Source organism: Ranitomeya imitator, chromosome 10 (assembly GCF_032444005.1).
Source record: "Ranitomeya imitator isolate aRanImi1 chromosome 10, aRanImi1.pri, whole genome shotgun sequence".
Lineage (NCBI taxonomy): Eukaryota > Metazoa > Chordata > Amphibia > Anura > Dendrobatidae > Ranitomeya > Ranitomeya imitator.
Genome location: NC_091291.1, coordinates 37,865,990 through 37,885,403, shown reverse-complemented (window position 1 = coordinate 37,885,403; position 19,414 = coordinate 37,865,990). Strand labels below are relative to the sequence as shown.

The 19,414-nt window shown below is 49.7% G+C and overlaps 1 protein-coding gene across 1 annotated transcript in view; it reads left to right on the top strand.

Annotated features, from left to right (window-relative positions):
• Window positions 1–1,766: 1,766 nt before the first annotated feature.
• Window positions 1,767–19,414, top strand: part of LOC138651979 (dickkopf-related protein 3-like) — a 58,639-nt gene continuing 40,991 nt past the window's right edge. Inside the window, exon 1 of the mRNA XM_069742641.1 lies at window positions 1,767–2,035. Coding sequence (XP_069598742.1) covers window positions 1,919–2,035 — 117 coding nt within the window. The 5' untranslated portion in view covers window positions 1,767–1,918. The remainder of the gene's footprint in view (window positions 2,036–19,414) is intronic.

The following is a 19,414-nucleotide window of genomic DNA, read 5'->3' as shown; positions in this document are numbered from 1 at the left end:
GTATTAACCTGCAGATTAACCCAATATCTGCAATTTAATAGCATTTGCTTACTTTTCCCTTAAAGCAGTGTATAGAACTGGGCAACAAACTGAAATTTTGCCTCCTGGGGCAGGAACACCTAGAGTTACCTCTGCCTATATCCCTTTTATTCACAGGATTGGTCCCAGCAGGTGGACAAACAGCAATAATACAGTGATTACATACCCCAGAGTTTTTCCATTACTTCCCAAGGTGAAGTACTGCTGATTAACCCCTTCCCCACATGCGCCGTACATGTACTGCTCTGCACGAGCTGCGTTCTGCAAACAGCAGTACAGGTACGGTGTACTGCTCGCGCGGCGGCGATCGGATGCAAGTGTCAGCTCTGTGTGATAGCTGACACCCCGCAGCAACGCCCACGATCGGTGCTAGCACCGATCGCGGGCATTTAACTCCTCTGATGCTGCTGTCAGTAGTGACAGCGACAGAGGAGCATCACACAGGGAGGGAGCTCCCCCTGTGCTTCCATCAGGACAATGCAATGCAATCGCTGATGGTCTCCACGGAGACACGCGGCCCCAAAATGGCCGTGGGGTCCTTCCGGGTCCTGCAGTGAAGGTGGCTTGTGAGCGCCTGCTGAGAGCATTAGCAGACATGCCTCCTTCCCTGCCTGTCAGATGCTGATGTGATACCCTGCAGTGCATGTTGGGTATCAGCAGGTTCAGGATAAATTGCACCATAAATTATATGGTCCATCTTCTCCTGTTACCCTTGCGAAAGTATGGAAAATTTTTGCGAAAGAAAAGTTAATGTTTATTTTTCCCTTCCACATTCCAAAAATTCCTGTGAAGCACCTGAAGGGTTAATAAACTTCTTGAATGTGGTTTTGCGCACCTAGAGGGGTGGTTTTTATAAACGGTGTCACTTTTGGGCATTTTCTGTCATATAGACCCCTCAAAGTCATTTCAAATCTGAGGTGGTCCCTAAAAAAATGGTTTTGCAAATTTCGATGTAAAAATAAGAAATCGCTGGTCAACTTTTAACCCTTATAACTTCCTAAGGAAAAAAAAATTTTTTTCAAAAACTCTGCTGATATAAAGTAGACATGCAGGAAATGTTATTTGTGAACTATTTTGTGAGATATGACTCTCTGATTTAAGGTCATGAAAGTTCAAAGTTGGAAAATTGCGAAATTTTCAAATATTTTGCCAAATTTCCATTTGTTTCACAAATAAGCGCAAGTCATATCAAAGAAATGTTACCACTATTATGAAGTATGATATGTCACAAGAAAATAATGTCAGAATCACCAGGATCCATTGAAGTGTTCCAGAGTTATAACCTCTTAAAGTGACAGTGGTCAGAATAGTAAAAATTGGTCTGGTTAGGAAGTTTTTGTCCAGCATCAAATACTTCATAAAGTCCACAAAACTGCTTTATCATGTGAACTTTTACCAGATGCAAAATACTGAACACAGAGAACAGAAGAGATTAAAAATAAAGTCACATGTAGCAGATTTTTAAAAGTAAAAAAAATATATATAATTTAGGCTTTGTTACGTTCTCTATTCTAATAAATGCATTTTATACCATTTTTTTTTATTATCCAACAATCCAAAATAGTTATTAATCCAACTGACTCATAATCGTTTCAATTTTATAGGCCAGATTACACTGTGTGTAGGGTGAAATGAATGAGCATGTGCACTGATAACTGATGGCCAGCAGGGGGAGCTCTACCAGAGAAGCAGCTCATTCATGCATCCTCCATTGGAGAGAACTGCTTGCAGAACAGCTGTGCACTAGAAGCACTGACATCCCCCATAGACCGGCTGAGGATTCAGCTGCCAGATTATTGTTCCTATGCGTTTACATTATATTTATACATATATGGCCTATTAAGCATCGTGCTGCATCCCCCACTGCCTGCTGGAGGACATGCCTCTCCTGCTGCCTGCCTTCCTCCTCATCATTCTGAGCACTGCATTTATCGCATCTTCCCCGTCTCCTCTGAACCACAGCCAGTATGATGGGGACAGTAATGCAAAGGAAAAGGTAAGGAGCAGAGGCGTAGCTAGGGTTTTGGTTCAGGGGGGCGAAGCTTCTGAGTGGGCCCCTAACCAGGTAACCCTGATTACAACTCGGAGGCGCCCCCTAATAGTGGAGGAGAACCTCAGCAGATGACCGCGCTGTAACTGAAGATAATCTGTATATAACGACCAACATGGATATTACCGCCATATGGTCAGTGGTAGATACCAGTCCTACAGAGCATATAAGAGATCACAGCACAGTTACAGATAATGATTTACCGCTTATGTTTTCTGATGGAATCATCACTTTTCCCGTCTTTTCCATCTGGTCCAGACCGACATGACAACTTCTTCCAGCTACAACTCGTCTGCAGAGAATACACCAAAGACGCATTTCACTTCTCACATTTCAGCCCCATCACCATCTATTCCCAACCTGCACAAACTCCTCATCCTACTGATACCCCAATACTGAGCCGCTGCTGCCGTATGTGTCCCTATTACTGCCCCTGATACCCCAATACTTAGCCGCTGCTGCCATATGTGTTCCTATTACTGCACCTGATACCCCAATACTGAGCCGCTGCTGCCGTATGTGTCCCTATTACTGCCCCTGATACCCCAATACTGAGCCTCTGCTGCCGTATGTGTCCCTATTACTGCACCTGATACCCCAATACTGAGCCGCTGCTGCCATATGTGTTCCTATTACTGCACCTGATACCCCAATACTGAGCCGCTGCTGCCGTATGTGTCCCTATTACTGCCCCTGATACCCCAATACTGAGCCGCTGCTGCCGTATGTGTCCCTATTACTGCACCTGATACCCCAATACTGAGCCACTGCTGCCGTATGTGTCCCTATTACTGACCCTGATACCCCAATACTGAGCCACTGCTGCCGTGTGTGTCCCTATTACTGCACCTGATACCCCAATATTGAGCCGCTGCTGCCATATGTGTCCTTATTACTGCCCCTGATACCCCAATACTGAGCCGCTGCTGCCATATGTGTCCCTATTACTGCACCTGATACCCCAATACTGAGCCGCTGCTGCCGTATGTGTCCCTATTACTGCACCTGATACCCCAATACTGAGCCACTGCTGCCGTATGTGTCCCTATTACTGCACCTGATACCCCAATACTGAGCCGCTGCTGCCATATGTGTCCTTATTACTGCCCCTGATACCCCAATACTGAGCCGCTGCTGCCATATGTGTCCCTATTACTGCACCTGATACCCCAATACTGAGCCGCTGCTGCCGTATGTGTCCTTATTACTGCACCTGATACCACAATACTGAGCCGCTGCTGCCGTATGTGTCCCTATTACTGCACCTGATACCCCAATACTGAGCCACTGCTGCCGTATGTGTCCATATTACTGCACCTGATACCCCAATACTGAGCCTCTGCTGCCGTATGTGTCCCTATTACTGCACCTGATACCCCAATACTGAGCCACTGCTGCCGTATGTGTCCATATTACTGCACCTGATACCCCAATACTGAGCCGCTGCTGCCGTATGTGTCCCTATTACTGCCCCTGATACCTCAATACTGAGCCTCTGCTGCCGTATGTGTCCCTATTACTGCACCTGATACCCCAATACTGAGCAGCTGCTGCTGTATGTGTCCCTATTACTGCACCTGATACCCCAATACTGAGCCGCTGCTGCCGTATGTGTCCCTATTACTGCCCCTGATACCCCAATACTGAGCAGCTGCTGCTGTATGTGTCCCTATTACTGCACCTGATACCCCAATACTGAGCCTCTGCTGCTGTATGTGTCCCTATTACTGCCCCTGATACCCCAATACTGAGCCTCTACTGCTGTATGTGTCCCTATTACTGCACCTGATACCCCAATACTGAGCCGCTGCTGCCGTATGTGTCCCTATTACTGCCCCTGATACCCCAATACTGAGCCACTGCTGCCGTATGTGTCCCTATTACTGCACCTGATACCCCAATACTGAGCCACTGCTGCCGTATGTGTCCCTATTACTGCACCTGATACCCCAATACTGAGCCACTGCTGCCGTATGTGTCCCTATTACTGCACCTGATACCCCAATACTGAGCCGCTGCTGCCATATGTGTCCCTATTACTGCCCCTGATACCCCAATACTGAGCCGCTGCTGCCATATGTGTCCCTATTACTGCACCTGATACCCCAATACTGAGCCGCTGCTGCCGTATGTGTCCCTATTACTGCACCTGATACCCCAATACTGAGCCGCTGCTGCCGTATGTGTCCCTATTACTGCACCTGATACCCCAATACTGAGCCGCTGCTGCCGTATGTGTCCCTATTACTGCCCCTGATACCCCAATACTGAGCCGCTGCTGCCGTATGTGACCCTATTACTGCCCCTGATACCCAAATACTGAGCCGCTGCTGCCGTATGTGACCCTATTACTGCCCCTGATACCCCAATACTGAGCCGCTGCTGCCGTATGTGTCCCTATTACTGCCCATGATACCCCAATACTGAGCCGCTGCTGCCGTATGTGACCCTATTACTGCCCCTGATACCCAAATACTGAGCCGCTGCTGCCGTATGTGTCCCTATTACTGCCCCTGATACCCCAATACTGAGCCTCTGCTGCCGTATGTGTCCCTATTACTGCCCCTGATACCCCAATACTGAGCCGCTGCTGCCGTATGTGTCCCTATTACTGCACCTGATAACCCAATACTGAGCCGCTGCTGCCGTATGTGTCCCTATTACTGCACCTGATAACCCAATACTGAGCCGCTGCTGCCGTATGTGTCCCAATTACTGCACCTGATAACCCAATACTGAGCCGCTGCTGCCGTATGTGTCCCTATTACTGCACCTGATACCCCAATACTGAGCCGCTGCTGCCGTATGTGTCCCTATTACTGCCCCTGATACCCCAATACTGAGCCGCTGCTGCCGTATGTGTCCCTATTACTGCACCTGATAACCCAATACTGAGCCGCTGCTGCCGTATGTGTCCCTATTACTGCACCTGATACCCCAATACTGAGCCGCTGCTGCCGTATGTGCCCCTATTACTGCACCTGATACCCCAATACTGAGCCGCTGCTGCCGTATGTGTCCCTATTACTGCACCTGATAACCCAATACTGAGCCGCTGCTGCCGTATGTGTCCCTATTACTACACCTGATACCCCAATACTGAGCCGCTGCTGCCGTATGTGTCCCTATTACTGCACCTGATACCCCAATACTGAGCCGCTGCTGCCGTATGTGTCCCTACTACTGCACCTGACACCCCAATACTGAGCCGCTGCTGCTGTATGTGACCCTATTACTGCCCCTGATACCCCAATACTGAGCCGCTGCTGCCGTATGTGTCCCTATTACTGCACCTGATAACCCAATACTGAGCCGCTGCTGCCGTATGTGTCCCTATTACTGCACCTGATAACCCAATACTGAGCCGCTGCTGCCGTATGTGTCCCTATTACTGCCCCTGATACCCCAATACTGAGCCGCTGCTGCCGTATGTGTCCCTATTACTGCCTCTGATACCCCAATACTGAACCGCTGCTGCCATATGTGTCCCTATTACTGCACCTAATACCCCAATACTGAGCTGCTGCTGCCATATGTGTCCATATTACTGCACCTGATAACCCAATACTGAGCCGCTGCTGCTGTATGTGACCCTATTACTGCACCTGATACCCCAATACTGAGCCGCTGCTGCCGTATGTGTCCCTATTACTGCACCTGATACCCCAATACTGAGACGCTGCTGCCATATGTGTCCCTATTACTGCACCTGATAACCCCAATACTGAGCCGCTGCTGCCGTATGTGTCCCTATTACTGCCCCTGATACCCCAATACTGAGCCGCTGCTGCCGTATGTGACCCTATTACTGCCCCTGATACCCCAATACTGAGCCGCTGCTGCTGTATGTGACCCTATTACTGCCCCTGATACCCCAATACTGAGCCGCTGCTGCCGTATGTGTCCCTATTACTGCACCTGATACCCCAATACTGAGCCGCTGCTGCCGTATGTGTCCCTATTACTGCACCTGATAACCCAATACTGAGCCGCTGCTGCCGTATGTGTCCCTATTACTGCACCTGATACCCCAATACTGAGCCGCTGCTGCCGTATGTGTCCCTATTACTGCACCTGATAACCCAATACTGAGCCGCTGCTGCCGTATGTGTCCCTATTACTGCCCCTGATACCCCAATACTGAGCCTCTGCTGCCGTATGTGTCCCTATTACTGCACCTGATACCCCAATACTGAGCCTCTGCTGCTGTATGTGTCCCTATTACTGCCCCTGATACCCCAATACTGAGCCACTGCTGCCGTATGTGTCCCTATTACTGCACCTGATACCCCAATACTGAGCCGCTGCTGCCATATGTGTCCCTATTACTGCCCCTGATACCCCAATACTGAGCCGCTGCTGCCATATGTGTCCCTATTACTGCACCTGATACCCCAATACTGAGCCGCTGCTGCCGTATGTGTCCCTATTACTGCACCTGATACCCCAATACTGAGCCGCTGCTGCCGTATGTGTCCCTATTACTGCACCTGATAACCCAATACTGAGCCGCTGCTGCCGTATGTGTCCCTATTACTGCCCCTGATACCCCAATACTGAGCCGCTGCTGCCGTATGTGACCCTATTACTGCCCCTGATACCCCAATACTGAGCCGCTGCTGCTGTATGTGACCCTATTACTGCCCCTGATACCCCAATACTGAGCCGCTGTTGCCGTATGTGTCCCTATTACTGCACCTGATACCCCAATACTGAGCCGCTGCTGCCGTATGTGTCCCTATTACTGCACCTGATAACCCAATACTGAGCCGCTGCTGCCGTATGTGTCCCTATTACTGCACCTGATAACCCAATACTGAGACGCTGCTGCCGTATGTGTCCCTATTACTGCACCTGATAACCCAATACTGAGCCGCTGCTGCCGTATGTGTCCCTATTACTGCCCCTGATACCCCAATACTGAGCCGCTGCTGCCGTATGTGACCCTATTACTGCCCCTGATACCCCAATACTGAGCCGCTGCTGCTGTATGTGACCCTATTACTGCCCCTGATACCCCAATACTGAGCCGCTGTTGCCGTATGTGTCCCTATTACTCCACCTGATAACCCAATACTGAGCCGCTGCTGCTGTATGTGTCCCTATTACTGCACCTGATAACCCAATACTGAGCCGCTGCTGCCGTATGTGTCCCTATTACTGCACCTGATACCCCAATACTGAGCCGCTGCTGCCGTATGTGTCCCTATTACTGCACCTGATACCACAATACTGAGCCGCTGCTGCTGTATGTGACCCTATTACTGCCCCTGATACCCCAATACTGAGCCGCTGCTGCCGTATGTGTCCCTATTACTGCCCCTGATACCCCAATACTGAGCCGCTGCTGCCATATGTGTCCCTATTACTGCACCTGATACCCCAATACTGAGCCGCTGCTGCCGTATGTGTCCCTATTACTGCACCTGATACCCCAATACTGAGCCGCTGCTGCCGTATGTGACCCTATTACTGCACCTGATACCCCAATACTGAGCCGCTGCTGCCGTATGTGTCCTTATTACTGCCCCTGATACCCCAATACTGAGCCGCTGCTGCCGTATGTGTCCCTATTACTGCCCCTGATACCCCAATACTGAGCCGCTGCTGCTGTATGTGATCCTATTACTGCACCTGATACCCCAATACTGAGCCGCTGCTGCCGTATGTGTCCCTATTACTGCCACTGATACCCCAATACTGAGCCTCTGCTGCCGTATGTGTCCCTATTACTGCACCTGATACCCCAATACTGAGACGCTGCTGCCATATGTGTCCCTATTACTGCACCTGATAACCCAATACTGAGCCGCTGCTGCCGTATGTGTCCTTATTACTGCACCTGATAACCCAATACTGAGCCGCTGCTGCCGTATGTGTCCCTATTACTGCACCTGATACCCCAATACTGAGCCGCTGCTGCTGTATGTGTCCCTATTACTGCCCCTGATACCCCAATACTGAGCCGCTGCTGCCGTATGTGTCCCTATTACTGCCTCTGATACCCCAACACTGAACTGCTGCTCCCGTATGTGTCCCTATTACTGCACCTGATACCCCAACACTGAACTGCTGCTCCCGTATGTGTCCCTATTACTGCACCTGATACCCCAATACTGAGACGCTGCTGCCATATGTATCCCTATTACTGCACCTGATAACCCAATACTGAGCCGCTGCTGCCGTATGTGTCCCTATTACTGCACCTGATACCCCAATACTGAGCCGCTGCTGCCGTATGTGTCCTTATTACTGCACCTGATACCCCAATACTGTGCCTCTGCTGCCGTATGTGTCCCTATTACTGCACCTGATACCCCAATACTGAGCCGCTGCTGCCGTATGTGTCCTTATTACTGCACCTGATACCCCAATACTGAGCCGCTGCTGCCGTATGTGTCCCTATTACTGCACCTGATACCCCAATACTGAGACGCTGCTGCCATATGTGTCCCTATTACTGCATCTGATACCCCAATACTGAGCCTCTGCTGCCGTATGTGTCCCTATTACTGCACCTGATACCCCAATACTGAGCAGCTGCTGCCGTATGTGTCCCTATTACTGCACCTGATACCCCAATACTGAGCCGCTGCTGCCGTATGTGTCCCTATTACTGCCCCTGATACCCCAATACTGAGCCGCTGCTGCTGTATGTGTCCCTATTACTGCACCTGATAACCCAATACTGAGCCGCTGCTGCCGTATGTGTCCCTATTACTGCACCTGATATCCCAATACTGAGCCGCTGCTGCCGTATGTGTCCCTATTATTGCCCCTGATACCCCAATACTGAGCCGCTGCTGCTGTATGTGTCCCTATTACTACACCTGATACCCCAATACTGAGCCTCTGCTGCCGTATGTGTCCCTATTACTGCACCTGATACCCCAATACTGAGCCGCTGCTGCCGTATGTGTCCCTATTACTGCACCTGATACCCCAATACTGAGACGCTGCTGCCATATGTGTCCCTATTACTGCACCTGATAACCCAATACTGAGCCGCTGCTGCCATATGTGTCCGTATTACTGCACCTGATACCCCAATACTGAGCCGCTGCTGCCGTATGTGTCCCTATTACTGCACCTGATACCCCAATACTGAGACGCTGCTGCCATATGTGTCCCTATTACTGCACCTGATAACCCAATACTGAGCCGCTGCTGCCGTATGTGCCCCTATTACTGCACCTGATACCCCAATACTGAGCCGCTGCTGCCGTATGTGTCCCTATTACTGCACCTGATACCCCAATACTGAGCTGCTGCTGCCATATGTGTCCCTATTACTGCACCTGATACCCCAATACTGAGCTGCTGCTGCCATATGTGTCCCTATTACTGCACCTGATACCCCAATACTGAGACGCTGCTGCCATATGTGTCCCTATTACTGCACCTGATACCCCAATACTGAGCTGCTGCTGCCATATGTGTCCCTATTACTGCACCTGATACCCCAATACTGAGACGCTGCTGCCATATGTGTCCCTATTACTGCACCTGATACCCCAATACTGAACCGCTGCTGCCGTATGTGTCCCTATTACTGCACCTGATAACCCAATACTGAGCCGCTGCTGCTGTATGTGTCCCTATTACTGCCCCTGATACCCCAATACTGAGCTGCTGCTGCCATATGTGTCCCTATTACTGCACCTGATACCCCAATACTGAGACGCTGCTGCCATATGTGTCCCTATTACTGCACCTGATACCCCAATACTGAGCTGCTGCTGCCATATGTGTCCCTATTACTGCACCTGATACCCCAATACTGAGACGCTGCTGCCATATGTGTCCCTATTACTGCACCTGATACCCCAATACTGAACCGCTGCTGCCGTATGTGTCCCTATTACTGCACCTGATACCCCAATACTGAGCCGCTGCTGCCGTATGTGTCCCTATTACTGCCCCTGATACCCCAATACTGAGCCGCTGCTGCCGTATGTGTCCCTATTACTGCCCCTGATACCCCAATACTGAGCCACTGCTGCCGTATGTGTCCCTATTACTGCACCTGATAACCCAATACTGACCGCTGCTGCTGTATGTGTCCCTATTACTGCCCCTGATACCCCAATACTGAGCCGCTGCTGCCGTATGTGTCCCTATTACTGCCCCTGATACCCCAATACTGAGCTGCTGCTGCCGTATGTGTCCCTATTACTGCACCTGATACCCCAATACTGAGCCGCTGCTGCTGTATGTGTCCCTATTACTGCACCTGATAACCCAATACTGAGCCGCTGCTGCCGTATGTGTCCCTATTACTGCCCCTGATACCCCAATACTGAGCCGCTGCTGCCGTATGTGTCCCTATTACTGCCCCTGATACCCCAATACTGAGCCGCTGCTGCCGTATGTGTCCCTACTACTGCATCTGATATCCCAATACTGAGCCACTGCTGCCGTATGTGTCCCTATTACTGCACCTGATAACCCAATACTGACCGCTGCTGCCGTATGTGACCCTATTACTGCACCTGATACCCCAATACTGAGCCGCTGCTGCCGTATGTGTCCCTATTACTGCACCTGATAACCCAATACTGACCGCTGCTGCTGTATGTGTCCCTATTACTGCCCCTGATACCCCAATACTGAGCCACTGCTGCCGTATGTGTCCCTATTACTGCCCCTGATACCCCAATACTGAGACGCTGCTGCCATATGTGTCCCTATTACTGCACCTGATAACCCAATACTGAGCCGCTGCTGCCGTATGTGTCCCTATTACTGCACCTGATACCCCAATACTGAGACGCTGCTGCCGTATGTGTCCCTATTACTGCACCTGATAACCCAATACTGAGCCGCTGCTGCCGTATGTGTCCCTATTACTGCCTCTGATACCCCAATACTGAACCGCTGCTGCCGTATGTGACCCTATTACTGCCCCTGATACCCCAATACTGAGCCGCTGCTGCCGTATGTGTCCCTATTACTGCACCTGATACCCCAATACTGAGCCGCTGCTGCCGTATGTGTCCCTATTACTGCACCTGATACCCCAATACTGAGACGCTGCTGCCGTATGTGTCCCTATTACTGCACCTGATAACCCAATACTGAGCCGCTGCTGCCGTATGTGACCCTATTACTGCCCCTGATACCCCAATACTGAGACGCTGCTGCCGTATGTGTCCCTATTACTGCACCTGATAACCCAATACTGAGCCGCTGCTGCCGTATGTGTCCCTATTACTGCCTCTGATACCCCAATACTGAACCGCTGCTGCCGTATGTGTCCCTATTACTGCACCTGATACCCCAATACTGAGCCGCTGCTGCCGTATGTGTCCCTATTACTGCACCTGATAACCCAATACTGACCGCTGCTGCTGTATGTGTCCCTATTACTGCCCCTGATACCCCAATACTGAGCCGCTGCTGCCGTATGTGTCCCTATTACTGCACCTGATACCCCAATACTGAGCCGCTGCTGCTGTATGTGTCCATATTACTGCACCTGATACCCCAATACTGAGCCGCTGCTGCCGTATGTGTCCCTATTACTGCACCTGATAACCCAATACTGACCGCTGCTGCTGTATGTGTCCCTATTACTGCCCCTGATACCCCAATACTGAGCCGCTGCTGCCGTATGTGTCCCTATTACTGCACCTGATACCCCAATACTGAGCCGCTGCTGCCGTATGTGTCCCTATTACTGCACCTGATAACCCAATACTGACCGCTGCTGCTGTATGTGTCCCTATTACTGCCCCTGATACCCCAATACTGAGCCGCTGCTGCCGTATGTGTCCCTATTACTGCCCCTGATACCCCAATACTGAGCCTCTGCTGCCATATGTGTCCTTATTACTGCACCTGATACCCCAATACTGAGCCGCTGCTGCCGTATGTTTCCCTATTACTGCCCCTGATACCCCAATACTGAGCCTCTGCTGCCGTATGTGTCCCTATTACTGCACCTGATATCCCAATACTGAGCCGCTGCTGCCGTATGTGTCCCTATTACTGCACCTTATAACCCAATACTGAGCCGCTGCTGCTGTATGTGTCCCTATTACTGCACCTGATACCCCAATACTGAGCCGCTGCTGCCGTATGTGCCCCTTTTACTGCACCTGATAACCCAATACTGAGCCTCTGCTGCTGTATGTGTCCCTATTACTGCCCCTGATACCCCAATACTGAGCCGCTGCTGACGTATGTGCCCCTATTACTGCACCTGATAACCCAATACTGAGCCGCTGCTGCTGTATGTGTCCCTATTACTGCACCTGATACCCCAATACTGAGCCGCTGCTGCCGTATGTGTCCCTATTACTGCACCTGATAACCCAATACTGAGCCGCTGCTGCTGTATGTGTCCCTATTACTGCACCTGATACCCCAATACTGAGCCGCTGCTGCCGTATGTGCCCCTATTACTGCACCTGATACCCCAATACTGAGCCGCTGCTGCCGTATGTGTCCCTATTACTGCACCTGATACCCCAATACTGAGCCGCTGCTGCCGTATGTGTCCCTATTACTGCACCTGATACCCCAATACTGAGCCGCTGCTGCCGTATGTGTCCCTATTACTGCCCCTGATACCCCAATACTGAGCCGCTGCTGCCATATGTCCCTATTACTGCCCCTGATACCCCAATACTGAGCCGCTGCTGCCGTATGTGTCCCTATTACTGCACCTGATACCCCAATACTGAGCCGCTGCTGCCGTATGTGTCCCTATTACTGCACCTGATACCCCAATACTGAGCCGCTGCTGCTGTATGTGTCCCTATTACTGCACCTGATACCCCAATACTGAGCCTCTGCTGCCATATGCGTCCCTATTACTGCACCTGATACCCCAATACTGAGCCGCTGCTGCCGTATGTGTCCCTATTACTGCACCTGATAACCCAATACTGACCGCTGCTGCTGTATGTGTCCCTATTACTGCCCCTGATACCCCAATACTGAGCCGCTGCTGCCGTATGTGTCCCTATTACTGCACCTGATACCCCAATACTGAGCCGCTGCTGCTGTATGTGTCCATATTACTGCACCTGATACCCCAATACTGAGCCGCTGCTGCCGTATGTGTCCCTATTACTGCACCTGATAACCCAATACTGACCGCTGCTGCTGTATGTGTCCCTATTACTGCCCCTGATACCCCAATACTGAGCCGCTGCTGCCGTATGTGTCCCTATTACTGCCCCTGATACCCCAATACTGAGCCTCTGCTGCCATATGTGTCCTTATTACTGCACCTGATACCCCAATACTGAGCCGCTGCTGCCGTATGTTTCCCTATTACTGCCCCTGATACCCCAATACTGAGCCTCTGCTGCCGTATGTGTCCCTATTACTGCACCTGATATCCCAATACTGAGCCGCTGCTGCCGTATGTGTCCCTATTACTGCACCTTATAACCCAATACTGAGCCGCTGCTGCTGTATGTGTCCCTATTACTGCACCTGATACCCCAATACTGAGCCGCTGCTGCCGTATGTGCCCCTTTTACTGCACCTGATAACCCAATACTGAGCCTCTGCTGCTGTATGTGTCCCTATTACTGCACCTGATACCCCAATACTGAGCCGCTGCTGACGTATGTGCCCCTATTACTGCACCTGATAACCCAATACTGAGCCGCTGCTGCTGTATGTGTCCCTATTACTGCACCTGATACCCCAATACTGAGCCGCTGCTGCCGTATGTGTCCCTATTACTGCACCTGATAACCCAATACTGAGCCGCTGCTGCTGTATGTGTCCCTATTACTGCACCTGATACCCCAATACTGAGCCGCTGCTGCCGTATGTGCCCCTATTACTGCACCTGATACCCCAATACTGAGCCGCTGCTGCCGTATGTGTCCCTATTACTGCACCTGATACCCCAATACTGAGCCGCTGCTGCCGTATGTGTCCCTATTACTGCACCTGATACCCCAATACTGAGCCGCTGCTGCCGTATGTGTCCCTATTACTGCCCCTGATACCCCAATACTGAGCCGCTGCTGCCATATGTCCCTATTACTGCCCCTGATACCCCAATACTGAGCCGCTGCTGCCGTATGTGTCCCTATTACTGCACCTGATACCCCAATACTGAGCCGCTGCTGCCGTATGTGTCCCTATTACTGCACCTGATACCCCAATACTGAGCCTCTGCTGCCATATGCGTCCCTATTACTGCACCTGATACCCCAATACTGAACCACTGCTGCCGTATGTGCAGCGCCCCAGAGATCTGGTCGTTGCAGTATGACGCTCTGCCGCTAAGGGGAGTGATGGTACGTCTGATGGCACCGAAGGAATTCTCCTGACCAGGTATCACCAGAACACATTACACTTCACACTCCGGCCACTAGGGGGAGAAAAAGGCTTTATTTATTGGGCCACTCCTCACACTGGTAAAACTAGGGGCTGGGGAGGAAGTTAGTCAGAAGCTGACTGGGTTGGATTCGGGCAACATCCCGTGGCAGGGGGTGTTGCAGGTAGAAGACACAGGATGGCCCCTGTCAGGCGTGGGAACCTCGCAGGTGCCTAGCGAACAGAGCAGAACGTTACGGAACCGCGCCTGCACACCCCGCGGCGGTATCCTAAGAAAGTGACACGAGGGGAAGGATATTGTGGAACAGTGTAAACGAGATCAAGCACAAAGGAGAACCAGTAGGAGTCGTGCCGTGAGACCGAGGCAACATCCTACTGAGGTGCGTAGCCGGTGGCCGGAACACCGCGGGAGTAACTGACTCCAGGCCTTACTTCGAACTCCGCAGGACAGTTAATTATAGGTTGGCTGTCTACCTTAAATTTCCTATGAAAACATAGGGGGCAACACGTGGAGAGGGGCGTCTCTAGGGTCCCAGAAGAGCTCCGAGCCTTCCCGTCATACGGGTGCGTCCTAGCCATAACATACCTGGGGGACGAGAAACTAGTAACATCTGGAACAAGCGAGAGAGAATTAGAAAGAATGAACGAACGAGAACAGAAGTTGTGAGGACTATTCCAAATGCTCAGCAGGGTAGCACTACAACACACAGGCGCTAGTGGTAGGCACTGATTTCCACCTGCAAAGGGAACTCTGGATGTGCCATCGGACCGGCCGGTCTCAGATAGCCCTGTTAATCGTGCTCTGGATTGAGGATCCTGAAGTCTTCAGTAAAGAGGTAAAGAGACTGCAACCTTGTGTCCTCGTTATTGCCTGCACCTCACACCATCACCATCTACCTTACTGGGAAGCCCTGGGGACACACTTCACCTGTGGGAAGGTATACCATCCAGCTGCCATTCCATTACCCCAGCGGACCCCACAGCAGCGTCGGTCACCCTGACCGAACACCACAGGTGGCGTCACGAACCCCTGACAGACTGCACCACCTTTATTGGATGCCCCTTAGCAGGGTCGCGGACCGGGTCTAGCCACCGTGACAGCCTCAGAACCGAACCAGAGAGGCCTGGTACCGAGAACTCGTGGCCCTGTGTCTGGGGGCGCTCCATATATATGTATATATATATATATGTATATATATATATATATATATATACACACACACACAGTATTATACATAAAATCTACCATCTATGTAGATGTGTCCCTTATCCTTGGCCTCATCCTGGTACATACATTCCCCATCAAGAGCCTCATCCTGATATATATGTCCCTTATCCTGGGCCCTTTCCAAAATTGTGGGTAAACAACTATGTTTCAATCATGTAATGCTCGTTCAAACTCACTCATGTCAAGTAACAGGTGTGGGCAATATGACAATCACACTTGAAAACAGATAAAAAGGGGAGAAATTGACTCAGTCTCTGTGTGTCTGTGTGTGCCACATTAAAGGTACCTTCACACTGACCAACTTCACAACGATATTGCTAGCGATCCGTGACGTTGCAGCGTCATGGATAGCGATATCGTTGTGTTTGACATGCAGCAGCGATCTGGATCCTGCTGTGATATCGTTGGTCGGAGCAGAAAGTCCAGAACTTTATTTCGTTGCTGGATCTCCCCCAGACATCGCTGAATCGGCGTGTGTGACGCCGATTCAGCGATGTCTTCACTGGTAACCAGGGTAAACATCAGGTTACTAAGCGCAGGGCCGTGCTTAGTAACCCGATGTTTACCAGCGTAAACGTAAAAAAAAAAAAAACACTACATACTTACATTCCGGTGTCTGTCGCGTCCCTCGGCATTCTGCTTCCCTGCACTGTCAGCGCCGGTCAGCCGTAAAGCAGATTACAGCGGTGACGTCACCGCTCTGCTTTACGGCCGGCGCTCACACAGTGCAGGAAAGCACAGCGCCGGGGTACAGACACCGGAATGTAAGTATGTAGTGTTTGTTTTTCTTTTACATTAGCACTGGTAACCAGGGTAAACATCGGGTTACTAAGCGCGGCCCTGCGCTGAGTAACCCGATGTTTACCCTGGTTACCAGGGGACTTCGCATAGTTGGTCGCTGGAGAGCTGTCTGTGTGACAGCTCTCCAGCGACCACACAGCGACGCTGCAGCGATCGGCATCGTTGTCTGTGACGGTACCTTTAGCATGGAGAACAGAAAGAGTAGAAGAAAACTGTCTTGAGGACTTGAGAACCAAAATGGCTGAAAAAAAAACAACAATTTCAAGGTTACAAGTCCATCTCCAGAGAAATTGATGCTCCTTTGTCCACAGCGTGCAGCATAATCAAGAACTTTAAAACCCATGGTACTGTAACTCATCTTCCTCGAAGTGAAACTCAGAGAAAAACTGATGAAAGGTTGCGCTCAGGATAGTCTGGAGGGCAGATAAGTAGCCCTAATCAAGTTCCAAAGAAATTCCAGCTGTCCTGTAGGCTCAGGGTGCATCAGTGTCAGCACGAACTATCTGTCGATATTTGAATTAAATTAAACTCTATGGCAGGAGAACCAGGAGGACCCCACTGCTGATACAGACGTAAAAAAGCAAGACTGCAGTTTGCTAAAATGTACGAAAGTCACAATCCTTCTGGGAAAGAGTCTTGTGGACAGATGAGACCAAGATAGGGCTTTTTGGTAAAGCACATCATTCTACTGTTTACTGAAAATGTAATGAAGCCTACAAAAAAAAACGCAGTACCTACAGTCAAATATGATGAAGGTTCAAAGATGTTTTGGGGTTATCTTGCTGCCTTTGGCACTGGATGCCATGACTGTGTACAAGGCATCATGAAATCTGAAGATTACCAAAGGAATGTAGGTCGAAATGTAGTGCCCAGTGTCAGAACCTGGGTTTGCGTTCTAAGTCATGGTTCTTCCAGCAGGACAATGACCCCAAACATACTTCAAGAACCCCCCCCCCCCCCGAAATGGATAGAAGCAAAGTGCTGTAGAGTTCTGAAGCAGCAATGAGTCTGGATCTAAATCCTATTGAACACCTGTAGAGAGATCTTCAAATTGCTGTTGGGGGAAGGCGCCTTCACATATGAGAGACCTGGAGCAGTTTACAAAAGAAGAGTGCTCCAAAACTCCAGCTCAGAGGTGTAAGAAGCTTTTTGGTGGTTATAGGAAGCAACTGATAGTTATTTATTCCAAAGGATGTGCACCTCAAATACAGGTGCATCTCACAAAATTAGAATATCATCAAAAAGTTAATTTATTTCAGTTCTTCAATACAAAAAGTGAAACTCATTATATAGAGTCATTACAGAGTGATCTATTTCACGTGTTTATTTCTGTTAATGTTGATGATTATGGCTTACAGCAAATGAAAACCCAAAAGTCATTTTCTCAGTAAATTAGAATAATTAACAAAAAACACCTGCAAAGGTTTCCTAAGTGTTTTTAAAGGTCCCTTAGTCTGTTTCAGTAGCTCCACAATCATGGAGAAGACTGCTGACTTGACAGATGTCCAGAAGGCAGTCACTGACACACTCCACAAGGAGGGGAAGCCACAAAAGGTCATTGCTAAAGAAGCTGGCTGTTCACAGAATGCTGTGTCCAACATATTAATGGAAAGTTGAGTGGAAGGAAAGTGTGGTAGAAAAAGGTGCACAAGCAACCGGGATAACCGCAGCCTTGAAAGGATTGTAAAGAAAAGGCCATTCAAAAATTTGGAGGAGATTCACAAGGAGTGGACTGCTGCTGGAGTCATTGCTTAAAGAGCCACCACACACAGACGTATCCAGGACATGGGCTACAAGTGCGAAAACTCTCTCAATACCAGTGAGTTGAGTGAGGCTGGACACTTCTAGTCGGAATGTGACTGGAATTATCCAAATCGTATACTTCCGATCACATGACCACTCACTAGAGATTATTGTGAGTGCTGTGAGGGTTCACAAGTCCACGGTCACATGAAATGACCTCAGACTTGAGCCTCGACAGCCCCTTTAATAAATCTTTAAGAACTGTTTGTCATGGGGTTTGGGTCAGGAGACCTCATTGGTTATAAGACTGCCATGGTTTATCTTCTAAAATGCACTATTCCCACTCTATGTAAAACCATATTAACCCTACAGTGCCAGGTGCTTTTTAACATTCATGCATTTTGTATAGACAAAGATTACGGGACCTGTAATTAAAATTCTTACCAAGGAGGTAAAAAAGGGTGAGAATATTATTACAAAGTCTCATTGTCCCTGAGTCATTCATGAGTCAGCGTATCCTCGGAATAGTCGTGTGTTGGGCATACCGTATCATTATGTAAATGAGGAGTCGTCATTTTTTCTATATAACAGTTGTCAGGTGGCAGGAATTATAGTAGTCATGTGACTTCACTATCAGGCTACCAAGAAGAACCGGCGGAGCTTGTTTAACAAGGGCAATGGTGAATCAGAAGGATCCTGTCACCATATGGATCCTCACGTGCATATTTTCATTTACGTATGAAGGGAGATGCAAATAAAAATAAATTCAGAATTTAATTTGTGAAATTATACCTGTGCCTTAAAGGAAAAATCTACAATAGTCAGAGAGGTAGCGAACAGGGTGTCTGCTGCCACCTATTGGACATAGAAATCCTAAAAGTCAATAGTGATCTTGCCATTTGTCTTACCGTTTCATTAATGGACCATTAGACATTCTAAAAGTCAATAGTGACCCTTTGTCTTGGACCATTAGACATTCTAAAAGTCAATAGTGACCCTTTAGGTACCGTTACACTAAACGACTTTACCAACGATCATGACCAGCGATACGACCTGGCCGTGATCGTTGGTAAGTCGTTGTGTGGTCGCTGGGGAGCTGTCACACAGACAGCTCTCTCCAGCGACCAACGATCAGGGGAACAACTTCGGCATCGTTGAAACTGTCTTCAACGATGCCGAAGTCCCCCTGCAGCACCCGGGTAACCAGGGTAAACATCGGGTTACTAAGTGCAGGGCCGCGCTTA